This window comes from Lemur catta, chromosome 5, assembly GCF_020740605.2.
Source record: "Lemur catta isolate mLemCat1 chromosome 5, mLemCat1.pri, whole genome shotgun sequence".
Classification (NCBI taxonomy): Eukaryota; Metazoa; Chordata; class Mammalia; order Primates; family Lemuridae; genus Lemur; species Lemur catta.
Window position 1 is genome coordinate 113454990 of NC_059132.1, and position 13830 is coordinate 113468819.

At 42.7% G+C, this 13830-nt stretch overlaps 1 protein-coding gene across 4 annotated transcripts; it reads right to left on the reverse strand.

Moving 5' to 3' along the window:
* Nucleotides 1–114: 114 nt before the first annotated feature.
* Nucleotides 115–13110, reverse strand: MSMO1 (methylsterol monooxygenase 1). 4 transcript variants are annotated; one of them, XM_045552544.1, is made up of 7 exons: nucleotides 13028–13110; nucleotides 12212–12248; nucleotides 8036–8321; nucleotides 5553–5701; nucleotides 3824–3950; nucleotides 2408–2562; nucleotides 115–1101 (listed from the first exon to the last, which is right to left on the reverse strand). In XM_045552544.1, exons 3-7 carry the CDS (start codon nucleotides 8288–8290, stop codon nucleotides 906–908), a joined length of 882 nt encoding a protein of 293 aa, XP_045408500.1. In that variant the 5' UTR covers nucleotides 8291–8321; nucleotides 12212–12248; nucleotides 13028–13110; the 3' UTR covers nucleotides 115–905. The 4 variants fall into 4 exon arrangements, with proteins under 4 accessions (XP_045408500.1, XP_045408496.1, XP_045408499.1 ...); XM_045552540.1 differs by having other exon boundaries at nucleotides 12014–12248; XM_045552543.1 differs by lacking the exon at nucleotides 13028–13110 and adding an exon at nucleotides 12799–12822 and having other exon boundaries at nucleotides 12014–12248.
* Between the last annotated feature and the right edge of the window lie 720 nt (nucleotides 13111–13830).

Below are 13830 nucleotides of genomic sequence, written 5' to 3' on the forward strand. Positions count from 1 at the left end.
TCTGATAAATATATGTTGAAACTACCAGGAAACAGGTTAGCAAATGAAGAACTTAAAAATAGAACTGTTCCTTTTAAAAATAAAAGGTGACAGTTAAGTACCAGGAACCAGATCATCAGACAAAAATCACATTTATTTCAATAGCTCAAAGTGCAAATACAGCGAGTCAGTTCAGAGTTTCAAGATACAGCTTTAGGTGAACGAAAACTTGATACACAAAAATGAAAGGGTAAATAGCAGAAATAAAGCTCCTTAATTTTTTAAAAAATTCAAATAACCTGAAAAACCTTTAGACTAAAATATTCCACTCTCGTTAGTCAGGAAATGCTTTGTGCTAAATGCGTCACGGAGGACTTCAGAGGACAGGTCACCTGGCTGCGGGCTCTGCACCGGGCAGGGCTCCCGGGGGGGGGGGGGGGGGGGGGGGCAGCTCCTGACGCAGCAGCCCGGCCGCTCATGCACCAGCCAACGCGGTTCCATCCACGACTCTTTGATCTTCAGGCAAATTCTTAAAAAGGTTTAAAGTTAAAGATATGCCAACATCACTATTAAGACTTTTCTGAAATCACCAGTATGTATCTAAAGATCCAAAGACCTATGTGAACTTCAGTATCACTGGGGGAAAATCACAGAATACTTTTTCCATTACTTAAAACGTTTTTGTGAGCTTACCAACACAGCCTTTCAGACTTCCTCAGGAAAACACTACTTCAATATACACTGATTTATTTCTACATATACAGAACTTGTATGTAAAGTAGAAAAAGTTCCCACTAGGAAGATAATTAAAGGTGGTTAATGTTCTCTGTATCACTTAGTAGCCAAGACATACTCCCCAGAAGCTGCGTGAGCTGCCAGCTTCACTTTAGGAAAATTTGTATCTTCAGGAAGGTTTACATGAGTATTTATTCCATCTTTTTCTCAAACTTCTTCATCTTTTCATTATAGGCATTAAACTGAGCATCTGTTCCAAAAAGTCTGTCCCACCAGGTAAAGGTGGACGCGTAGTTCCCGACGAAGTTCATGTGGTGGAAGTCGTGGTGCCGTGAGCCGGCGTAGAAAGGGATGAGGTGCAGGGGGTTGAGGGGGATGTCGTAGCCGCTGAAACAGAAACAACCACGATCAGCAAAGAAATGAATACATCCACAGGAAGGGACATTTTTAATAGCTATGTGCTTATTAACTAATTAAAACGATATTCTACGGTGCCTAAATCACTTTATTTCTGAGATGTTTATAAAAGGTAAAAAGCTTTCAGAAAAGGGTGCACATTCTAGAAACTTTTAGAATATTTAAAAAAAACCTTGAAAGATTTATGAAAATTATATGTTATACATTAGGGAATAAAAAAGAGTGGTTATGCATCTTTAAAACACAGATTTTTAAGAATTATTTTTCTTTTAAGCTTTATAGGAGATTTGCCACGACAGTCAATAACAGTTGGAAAGCAAGCCCGTAATACTAAACATGTCTTTTAGAGTAAGTTACATGAAATTAGTATCAAGCATTAAAAAGTCAGACCCAAGAACACTTGTATAGCAACTTCTTTTATTTTTTAGGCAATGACCAGTTGGAATTAAATGTACCACAATTAATCAAAATACCAGTGTGCTTTTCTGTAGTTGGGAAAACATAAGTGATTTCAAGAAAGAGTCCCATTGAGAGATCCTCCTTTACTTCCAACTACACATCTAAAATCAGACGTCCAGTTACACTGAATCACCCCGCCCCTCCCGCTCCTCTTGGGGGGCTGGAGGAAGGGAGGGAGGAGCAGTGGCAGGAAAGAATGAAAGGGGCCCCTCACAATCTTTCTATAGAAGAATATTCTCTGCCTAGGACCACAGCGTTATGTTTGCTATTTTACTAGTTTAAAAATAATTATTAGAATTTGGGTCTAGTAACAAGTCCAAAGTCAAAATGCAATGAACATGTAATTTTTAAATAATAAAAATTAGAATACACATTTAAGAAGACATTGACTATGAGTAATCTACCACAGAAAATCCTCCAATGAGCACAAGGCAACAACTGCAACACGCACGTGTTAGGAGCGTGTTTTCAGCTTGGGAGGGCCTTCCTCAGGCCGGACAGCCAAGACTCAGTCTTACTCGGTGAAGGCTGAATGTTTCAATATTTCTTCAGATACGAGTTAGGTTTAGGCTTATTTCAGAAAAATAAAGAAATTGTTGCTCCTAAATATTTATTTGTCCAAATAACACATTATCACTATGAAAATAACAGAATAGATTGGACTTCTTTAATCTAATGATTATGTTCTCCTGTTTTCTTAAAAATAGCATTTAAAAGATTGACTTCTATTAGTCTACTTAGAAATACAGATAACCTTATGACCATCAAAATAAAGGTATCTATGATACCTCACCCCTAAACAGAAACCATCGCTCACCTGTGGACATCAATAGTTTCCATCAAACGCACGGTCACCCACGCCCAGAGAAGAATTACATGATCACACAAAAGTATGATTCCAATGAAAAATCCAGTTCCAAGAATCAGAGTTTCCAAAGGATGTGCATATTCAGCTTCCATCCCAAATGGAGCCTAAAGCAAGGGATAAAACTTCCTTCACATATCATGACGGTTAACTTCACGTGTCAGCTTGGCAGGGCTCTGGTACCCAGCCGTTTGGCCAGACACCAGCCTAGACCTGCTGCGAAGGTCTTTTTCCGATGTGGCTAACATTTCGATAGGGAGACCCTGAGTAGACTTCCCTTCATAAGGAGGATGGGCTTCAACTCATCAGTTAAAGGCCTCACGGGCAAAGACCGAGGTTTCTTGGGGAAGGAATTCTCAAGACTGCAACACAAAAACCCTGCCTGCGCTTCCAGAGCTTGCGGCCGTGGGATTTGGATCCAAGACTGCGGCCACAGCTCTCACCTGGGGTCCAACTGCAGCCGGCCCTGCGGATGTTAACTTGATGGCCCAACACATGCACGAGCCGACTCCTCACAATAAACCTTTCTGTGAGTGTTAACACATACTCTGATTCTGCTTCTCTCTGGAGAACCTGCATAATACATCTATTTATGCACATATTTTACAAAATTATATTGTTTCTATATGTAACAATAACATATCTAGCTATGTGTACATATAAATAATACTAGCAATTCTCAATAAAAATATCTTTTTGTTCCTAGTAAACATTAAAAGGTCTAAGGATATAAAATCTTACTGTCTTTGATGGCTTAAGATAAAAGCATTTAATAATTGTCTTGAACTCTAATTTTTATTTATGCATTCGCTTTGTTTTGTCAAGAAAAGGATGCTTGATTTAGCACACCACGCAGTAAAGATCAACGCGGAACATTCCGGCACAGCCCACTTGACAAAGCCACATCACAGCAGGCGTAATAAAAATCACTGTTTTTGTGGGAGTTAGCAATGTGATAAAAATGTGTTAAAACTAAGTCAATAATTGTTGTAGAAGTTTAAATAGTAAAGGTTCATCATTTGGGGTCTCACTGAAATGACCCTAACATTACTTTGGCCACTGTCAAACTGCCAGGTGTCCGGCTGAGTCAGGACAGCACTCTGGCCACAGGGATGAGAGTCTCAGCTATGTCATGTCCGTGTCACATTGTTCTTTCAGGTCTCAACTCATTATGAACTTAGATGCTACAGAAAATCTGCAGAACTGGTGCGTGTGCGTGTGCGTGTGTGTGTGTGTGTGATGTTCTTACTCATGCCAAAGGAAAAAGAAATGAAAACATCACTGACAATTTTTTTAAAGTGCTCAAGCCATAAAAATAGAGATTTTGCCTCTAATAGAAAAAAATTATTAAATATACTTCTGACATACCTGAAACTCGTGATGAATTTTATGAATATACTTATATATTCTTTTGTGGTGCAGGAGTCTGTGCAGGAAATAGTGCCATGTATCCTCAATGACGGCACAGCCAAAGCACCTTGCCAACAGCATACACCTTTAAGATAAAAATATGGTGACGTGTATGAAATAACTTTTATTTAAACAATATAGACTTTTACTTGGGATCACTGCTGGAGACATTACATAAAACCAAATACCAGCTTGACTTAATTGAACACACCGATCAATAAATTCTCAAAACTGCTAGATACAGCTACATGATATAACCCGAAACAAGGGTAAAGAGATGGACTGCTACACCAACTCTATTTCATTTTGACAAAAATGCACAGGTATAAAATCAGAATTAAGAAACACAATCCAAAACTTCTAGGAAAAGAATAATATTGATGAAGAACTTAAACTAACATTAGTAATAGCAAAATGATCATTTTTTTCCACAAGAAGATATAATTTAAGTGTAATGGGCAAAAAATAATTTATATACAAATGCACTACACAGAAGCTCTTTTATTTTGCTCTTTTTATTTTTTCTGAGACAGAGTCTCACTCTGTCGTCCCTGCTAGAGTGCTGTGGCGTCACCATAGCTCACAGCAACCTCAAACTCCTGGGCTCAAGCAATCCTCCTGCCTCAGCCTCCTGAGTAGCTGGGACTACACGCAGGCACCGCCATGCCCGGCTCATTTTTCTATTTTTAGTAGAGATGGGGTCTCGCTCTTGCTCAGGCTGGTCTCAAACTCCTGAGCTCAAGTGATCCACCCGCCTCCGCCTCCCAGAGGAGCTAGGATTACAGGCGTGAGCCACCGCGCCCGGCCTCTTTTATATGTTGAATATACATGGACTGTATCTATATATTGGTATATCTATATTCAGGTATATCAGGTACAGGCAGTAGAATTCAAATATTCTTTGAAGGCAAATATCTGCACTCCGGTTAAATACACATAATAAAATAATAAAATATATAATAAAATTTGTGTCCATATAAACAAACATATATAGTCACATGCCACATTAATGGCATCTCAGTCAATGACAGACTGCATACACAACAGTGGTCTCAAGACTGTAATACCATATTTTTACTGTACCTTTTCTATATTTACATACACCAATAATTATCATTGTGTTACAACTGCCTATAGCATTCAGTTCAGCAACATGCTGTACGGGTTTGTGGCCTATCAACCCGGGTTTGTGTAAGCACAGCCTATGAGGTTTGCACAACGGCAAATCACTGAACGGCGCATTTCTCAAAAGGTTTCCCTTTGCGGTCATAGGTTAAACGACACATGCCGCTGTGTGTGTGCATCTTCACATACATACTGGTATTTATATGGACACGATTTTTATAAACCTCCGAACTATCTCATATGTTTCATTCATTTTAGACTTCAAATGTAACATATTTTTTCTTAGCATAAGCATGGGTATCTGTATATAATCATATAAAGGATGTTATGGAAACTTACAATGCTAGAAACTCATCTTCCAATAAAATATTACATTAAAATAAACAAAGATATGAAAACGTGAACATTTTATGTTTCTACTATGGTTTACTTTTCTACTATTTGTTTACTTCCAAAGTTGAGAACAAACATTAACCAAATGAAGAAAGAAGATAAACACTAAGCATAACTTAATTGGATAATAAACCATGACAATATAAAAATCAAAATTTTATCTATATACCATCTTGGCATTCTTTCCCAATCATAAGGAATATTGAAATACTCTGTAAAATAATAGGTTCCACAAATCAATGGCAGCTGGATACAAAAGTGATTAAAGAGAAGTACTTTAAAACATTTCCATTGGCCTTCCCATGTTTCTGGTTTATCCTATGGAGAAAAAACACAATATTTAATATTAGCCTCTGCTATTGTATTTTAGCTTGACAACTATAAGTGAATTACTAAATTTTCCTCTAATGTTTATATGGGCCTTAATTCTATTGTTAATTTTATGTTATAGTAACTAAGGCTCCGGAATCCTTGCCTTCTCATTTCTTGACAACCACTGTGCCTACTTTAAACAGGTGAAAAAACTGTTAACAGACACACTCAGCCATAACACTCTTAAATAAACCAATGACACACCACAGCACGAAGACTCTAGTCTTTGCTGCCATCGATCACTCACTTCTCTTACCAGAGTTTCAAAGAGGAAATGTGTTATGCTAAGATTACAGTTGGGTGTCCCTAATTACTGAAGAAGTACATGTAGCACCAGAAGCCTTTATCACACAGGTAAATCGATGCTTCCAGGTATTCGGCAGTATTCACTCCAAGAAAGGTGTGTTTTTGTTCATATACAATGACAGAATTATAAAGTCTCTGAGCTGAGAACTACAGAGCTGTGTCCTGATGATGAAGTTTCCAGATTCACGTCAAAATGAGATCAATATAATGAGATGTGCATAAAACCTCATCAGGATACCAATTTGCTTAGCAAGCCATTATCAAAAAAATTTATTCAAGTTACAGGGCTTCGCTTAGACAAGAAAAAATGCTTTGGGTTTTACAAAATTATGGTGATAATAAATACTAGTTATTGTTTTAAATGTCATTACCTAAAAATTCAGAAATTTGCAAACAAAACTCTTTTAACTGAACTACAATATTCAAAGTATGAGAACTGCTCATCCGCAGAAGCTCAAAGAGGCCAACACCTGGCCAGGATCACACAGGCAGTTGTCAGCGAACCTGGACTGACCGAAATCTCAGTCTCTAGATCCAGTTCTGCTCTGAAAATTCTTTAAGAGTTACCTTCTTGACAAAAATAGGACAAGCACTGACTGAGAATCGATCCAGAGAGCCGGGCTCCAACCCCAGGGCAGCCACTAACCTGTTAACCGGCTCTGCGATGCTCACAGTTCAGTGTCCCTCAACAATAAAACGAGGGGACTTGACAAGATAATTTAACAACTGTCCTGGTATTTCTACTCTGAGCATCATCTGACTCCACTCCTTCAATCTCCCAGTCTGTGACTGGGGACAAAATAAATGGAAGATTCAGGCTTGGGTTGGCAATGGCACCACAGAAACTACGTTGCATAGACTTTTAATTTTCCTGCTAGAATCTGATACCTATGTAGCTATAGAAAGTACAGTTTAATCAACTAAAACTAATAATCTGCAGTTGATTGAATCCACGGATGTGGAACTATGGACACAGAGGGCCAACTGTACTGAGTGAATGCAAACTACCTTCCACAGACGAACACGCTCAAGTGTCGGCTTTCTACTGAGACTCTGTGTCCCTGAGTTGCAGTCTGGCATAACTTTTTGGAAAAGTAAACTGTAAGCATTGGAAACCATCGTGGGTTTACCAAGCGCTGACAAATCATTGGTCTCTAACCAGCTACTCCAGATTCCTCCTGAGAACTGTGTCAAGCTCATCGCTTACACGGCACTTAGCAGCGGAGTCCACCTGGTCGTGTACATGGCAGGCTCGCAAGAGACTGCGTACAGCGAAGCCAATACGTGGAAACTAGGAGCATCATCTCCTTATCTGGGATGACGTGAGTGCTGCAGAACAGCCTACCACATATTTAGGGGGAAAAAACTTGATCAAGGTCTTAGCATATTAATATCCACTTAGATTTTCTGGAACTTCGTGGGCTGGAACTGCAAAATAATACCCTCAAATCACCGTACCTTTCCTTTCCAGCTAGGTTAAATCTTAAAACTTATAAATCCAAATTCAATAAACATCACATTTACTTAAAAAATTATTCTTGAAACATTATCAATAATGATCTAGTACAGTGTTGTTCAATACAGGAGCAACTAGCGACATGTGGCCGCCGAACACTTTAAACGTGGTTAGTCCAAATTGAGATGAGCTAAAAACTAATGTAAAATACACACTGGATTGTGAAGACTTATTAATATAAGAATATAAATTATCCCATTAAGCATTTTTTATTTTTATTATTTGTTGAAATAATAGTTTACATTTATTGAGCTAAATAAAATTATGAAAATTAATTTTCCTATTTCTTTTTACCTTTTCTATGTATTCTATTGGGAAATTAAAAATTACATATGTGGTGTCATTATATTTCTCTTGGGCATCACTGATTTAGAGTCTCTCAAAACGAAGCTATATTTACTTTCAAAATCTTCAACAACACTAATGATAATATTCCATTTCTAGTCCCTCATACTCACCTTTTGAATTTTATACTTTTTCATGTAAGGTATAAATTGAAATAAGAATCCAGGTAAACAGAACAAGAAATAAATGAATTCATGAACTATAAGAGACCCCCACGTTGCAATCTGGAACTTGGTGTAATTGTCCAACATATAGTTCCAAGCATTTTTAAATGGCTCTTGCAGAGGATTCTCAGGTAAAAGTGAATCTACATACTCCACAGCCAAGGATGCCGAACTAAAGATGCTGACACTTTCATTTGTTGCCATTTTCCAAATCTCTGCAGACAGGCCTGTAATTCTGTAAAATAAATAAATATATAAGCTAAACAATGAGCTTCCAAGAAAAAAAAAAAAACAGTTTTAAAGATGCATCTTCTGATCATTTTAAAAATGGTAATTACTAAAGGACTACCAATTTCTCAGGTTCTACATGATTAAAAAAGAAATCTACTGGATAGCATCACCATCTCCATTTGTAGATAACCCTTTAAAAACCACATGTTATTGTTAAGAGCAGTATCTAAAAGAACAGTAGAAAAGAAATTTTGAGCTATCTTTAAAGACATTTCCAGTGTGGCCTCCATGGAAAAATTTCTATTAATAATTTAAATGAACAATAGTTGGGTTTAAAAGTGTCACTTATAACCAAAAGAACCTATAAAGAAAAAGCCTGCCAAATATGACTATACAAAACTAAATACTTCCAACCAGGGCATAAAAAGACAACCATAAACAAGGTCAAACATAAAATGACAAATTGGGAAAAATATTTCCAGCATTTTATAACAAAGGGCTAAAAAGTGTGCTTTAGAAAAAGACTAAAAACCTAAGAAAAAAGTGACAAAGGCCATTCACCAGCAATTCACAGAAAAATAAAGGCAAATGGTCACTAAACAAGTAAGAATCTTAACTTCACTCAAATGAGGAAATGTACCCTAAAACAGATACTTTTTGCCTGAATGGCAAATCTTTAAAATTTAATAGTGTCTAGTGCGGGTGAGGGTGTGAGGAAACAGGCATGATCATACATTGTCAGTGGGGGGATAAATTATTAATAGTTTATCATTTGAGAAAAAATTAGCAATATCTATCATATTTCAAAATGAATACACCCTTTGACCCAGCGATTTTCTCATTCAAGGGACAGATATGCTAAGACGGAAGGAAGCACTGCTTATAATAACAAAAACAGAGAGAAAAAAATAAAAACAAAACATAAGTAAGTCCATCAACGAGATGAGTTAAATAAATTCTGTTAAGTCCTTCCATAAATTATACAGCCAGTTAAAAGAATGAGGAGGATCTGTATGTTCTACTTGGAAAGATGTCTAAGACACAGTGTTATTCCAAATAACAAGTTACAGAACAGTAAGTATAACAAGAGCCTCACTTATGTGTTTGTAGAAAGGGTGTGTGTTTTATCTGTGCGTGTTGATGCATGTGCACACACAGAGACACACAACAGAGAAGGGAACAGTGTGGAGTGGTGACCTGGAGGAAGAGGCAGGTGGAGGGAGTGTTACAGAACAGAGGAGAAGAATCTTACCTTCTACGTTATGCCTGCTGTACAACTTAAATTTTTCTTTTTTTTTTTTTTTAATTCTTATTTCAGCATATTGTGGGGGTACAAAAGTTTAGGTTACCTCAGGGGGATGGGCGGGACACATGGGCAATATATATAACCTGAGCTTTTGTACCCCCATAATAAGCTGAAATAAAAAAATAAAATAAAATAAAATAAAATAAAATAAAATAAAATAAAATAAAATAAAATAAAATGGCAACACAGTTCTACAAGCAGTGTTACTCAAAAAAAAAAAAAAAAAAGTTTAGGTTACGTATATTGCCTTTGCCACTCCCCCTAAATTTTTTTTAATGAGCACGTTCTACTTACATAATAAATAAGCCTAATAGGTCACCAATTGAAAAAAAAGAAACAGGGACACTTACTGAGAATGTCACTTTCCTAAAAATGTTCACTGCTGTTCCTAATTTATGCATTATGATGGACCACGCTAAAAACAGACATTTTAAAGCCTCCGAAAGGGTTCTTAATAGTGCTTAAAATGCCTCCCACTCCCCACATTGACCTTTTATCAGGAGATACTGAGAAGCTCATCCAACTTCAAGCCTCTGAATTCACTGCACGTCCTCATTCTTCCACCCTACTCATGCTCAGGGGGCTCCACCCCGTGCCATTCCAACCTCAGAAGTCCTCTGTGCTCACCTACCCTCTCCTCTAAGAATGAGTAGCCTTCCTGTGTTCTCACCTCAACTCATCAAGAACTGTCCATCATGTACCCTTTCTCACCTTCCTTCCCTCCCTCTCCACTGAGTCCATTCCCTCAAGTCCAAACACACACACACACACACACACACACACACACACACATACACACACACACACACACACACACACACACACACACACACACACGCCTTCCTTTCTCTAGGAAGGTTTTCCTAATGGTTATCATCTCTCACAAGCCACTGTCTCATTTCTCTCTCTTTGAACCAACCAACTTCCTTCTTAAAGAAGACGTGTACACGAAGGCTGCTCAACTCGCACCCACACCACTCACTGGGCTATTTGCAATCTCGCGCCCAACCCATACCAAGACGACAGCACTGATCTTGTAAGTTGCAAAATAAGACAACATTCCAATCCTCGTTTTTCTTGAGGTGATCACCAAGTTGGACAATGCTGAACCAATACCACTTATTAGCCATGTGACCTTCAGCAAATTATGTCACCTCTCTGTGACCCAGTTTTATCACTTGCAAAAGTAAATAGTAACAATAGTTCTGGCAACCAGTCCAAGAGATGATGCAGGTAAAGTGCTTTGGCACAAGACCTGGCCCACAGTAGCCACAAGAACATGACAATTATTGGGCACTTTCCATGTGCCAGGAACTGTGTGTTTTAAGCATGCCTACATTTTCACTTTAATCTTTACCACACTTTCATAAGATAGCTACTTTTATTATCCCCATCTCATAAATGAAAAACTGAGGTTTAGAAAGACTAAGTAGCTTTCCCAAAGCCACACAAATGCTAAGTGGGGAGTCCCATGGGCTCATCCATTATACTCTAATATAAGCAAAAGTAAATAAAGCACACAATAAATATTACAAGGAGGATAACTCTTACAGTTACCCAAGCCTCCTGAAAAGGGTATTCTACGTGAGCTGTCTTCATTTTTTCTTTCCCATTTATTCTCTAGCAACTGCAATCTTCTTTTTACTCTAGTCACTGAACTGAACTTACTTTTACCAAAAGCACTAAGGATCTCCCACCTGCTAAATCCAGCAGACATTTTTTGGAGTTTTTTCACTTGACCAGTCTGGAAGATGTGATACTTCTCTCCTTGAAATACTCTTTCCTTGGTTCTTGGGATTCACGAGTATGCAGTGACAAATACTTAATCTGTGCTTATGATGTGCAGTCATTATGCTACCTGCCGCCTTCATTCCTGACTTCACAAATCAAAGTCTAGTGAGGATACCAAGAAGTACCCAAAGGATCATAAAATTACGTGATGAGAACAATAAAGGGGGACACATGAGAGCTTCTAGACAGAGATGCTATCCACACGAGCCCTGGAACAGGAGAGGAGGTGACTAGATTAAAACACAGCGAAGTGGACGGGGACGTGGGGGCGGGAGGCGTTTTGAGCAGACGGACAGCAGCTCCACAGACTCAACCAGGAGAGGAGAGAGGACACGCACGGTCTGGCTCAGGACGTCGTGCTACAGCTGTTGAGAAAGGAACACTCCAGAACAGGCTGGGAAATCTCCCAGTGATGCCTGCCTTAGTCCCTTCTTACTATTCCAGATTGCCTCGGGTGATCTTAACTATTTTCTGTTCTTGAAATACGCTGATATCCACCATCTCTACCTGGAACCCTCTCCCCTAAGCTCCAGGATCTGACTGTCCACAAGTCCAGCCGCCAAATCCCACCCGACAGTTCGGAGGCGCGTGGCACTCACGTGTCCAAGAGCTCAGCAGCTGCTCCTCACACCTGCGCCCAAATACTGTCCCTCCTTCAACGCCCGGTTGGGCGCTGCACCTTCACCTCCCTGGTCCCCCACACGGAAGGCTCTAGGCCTCTGCCACTTCTGCTGCCTGAGTCCGCCTTCAAACTCTGCCCCCGACCGGAGACTCTCGGTTTAATCAACGTGCAGCACCTGCTCTCCTGGACCGAGGGAGGGAGTGGGCACGTTCCTGCCAACCGAACAAAGGCAAAAAGAGGAATTAAAGGGCGGGGCAAGGTCTCGGAAGAGCGAATTTTCTTTTCCTTCCCGCACCCGTGGGCGACCTGCTGCGGAGCACGGTGACCCGACACCAGGACGCGCAGGTACCGGCGGACGCTCCGAGAAACCCGGAGCTGAGCCGCCAGCCAGGAGGGCCCGCGCTGTGGCGCTTTCCCTCCGTCAGCCCGGGGTCCACCAGCGCCCCCGGCCCCGGAGCTGCTCAACGCGGCGCCTACGAGACCGACGTCAGAGACGGGCTCAGCGCGCAGCCGGCAGCGGCCGCCGTTCCCGGGCTGAAAACCAAGCCCGGGCGATGCACGCGAGGCCCCGCACACCTTCGCGCTTCCCCTCGCCCGCCCCCACACGTCCCGGCCCTGCGGTGTGGTCGTTCGCGGCTGCTGCCGCTGCTCCCTCTCGGCGCACGGAACACCGCTCCCCGCCGGCACCGTCGTCCCGCCGACTCCTGTGCACCCCCAGGGACCCCGCGCAGCGGCTCCCGGCCCCGCGGCCCTCACACCCACCGCGCCTCCCCGCGGTCGGAGCGCCTCCGTGGAGCTCGCGCCGCCCGGCCCTTTCCCGTCTCCTACGGCCCGGCCGCCGAGCACAGTAAACTCCGCAAAGGGCAAAAATAGTTCCCTCACCGGAGACTCTCGCCCACTGTCGCCGTCCCTCCCCCGCCCGCACGCATCCCCGCCCTCGCCGCGGGCCCTCCGCCCCGGGCCCCGCGGGGCGTCGGCCCCGAGCCCTCACCTGTCCCGCCGCGAGGCGACTGCGGCCGCCGAAACCCAGCCAGGCCAGGTGCCTCGGAACTTGCCTCGCCCGGCTCGGGGGTGGGGCCGAGGGGCGAGGCCGGCGATTCTTGCCGCGATTGGCCTGAGAGGGCTCCGGCCCCGCCTTCCCGGCGCAGTGATTGGTCTGTGCATCTGCCGGCCTCGCGTGACTAGCGGGATCCCTGGCGGCCGCAGCCATTGGCTGCGCGGATGGAGTGGATGGTGAGACCAGCACGTCCGGCCAGTGGCGGAGGGGGGGCGGAGACGCGTGAGAGCGCGCGACGGCGCGATGGGGCGGGCGCGGCCGCGGGGTCGCCTAGGCAACGGCGGTTCCCAGCTGACTGTCAGTCAGCGCCTGCGTCGGGATTTCGCCTCAGACGTGCCCGGGCGGCGGCCGCTTCGCCGCAATCCGGGGAGAAAACGGCCGAGGGAGCGGCGGCTGTTTTGTTTCCAGGCCCCGCGGCCTCTGGGCTACCTTGCGGATCCAGACCTTTCTTCCGCCTGGTTCCCGCCACGTGCCCTGTAACCAGTCCCGGCCTGTGGGAGACGGAGAATCGCGGACGCGAGCACGCCCAGTTGCAGATGAGGAATAGAAGCTCGGGGAACTTGAGGCGTGATTGGACAGCGGGGCACGTGGCCGCCCCCGGGCGTCAGGACCTCGACCTCCCCGTGGGGTGGCGACGCAGGCGCGGGGACCCGGGTGCGGGGACCCGGGGGCGGAGCCCACACTCACGTGTCACGGCGTGAGCTGTTTGCTGCCCTCTGAGCACAAGCACTGGGTGC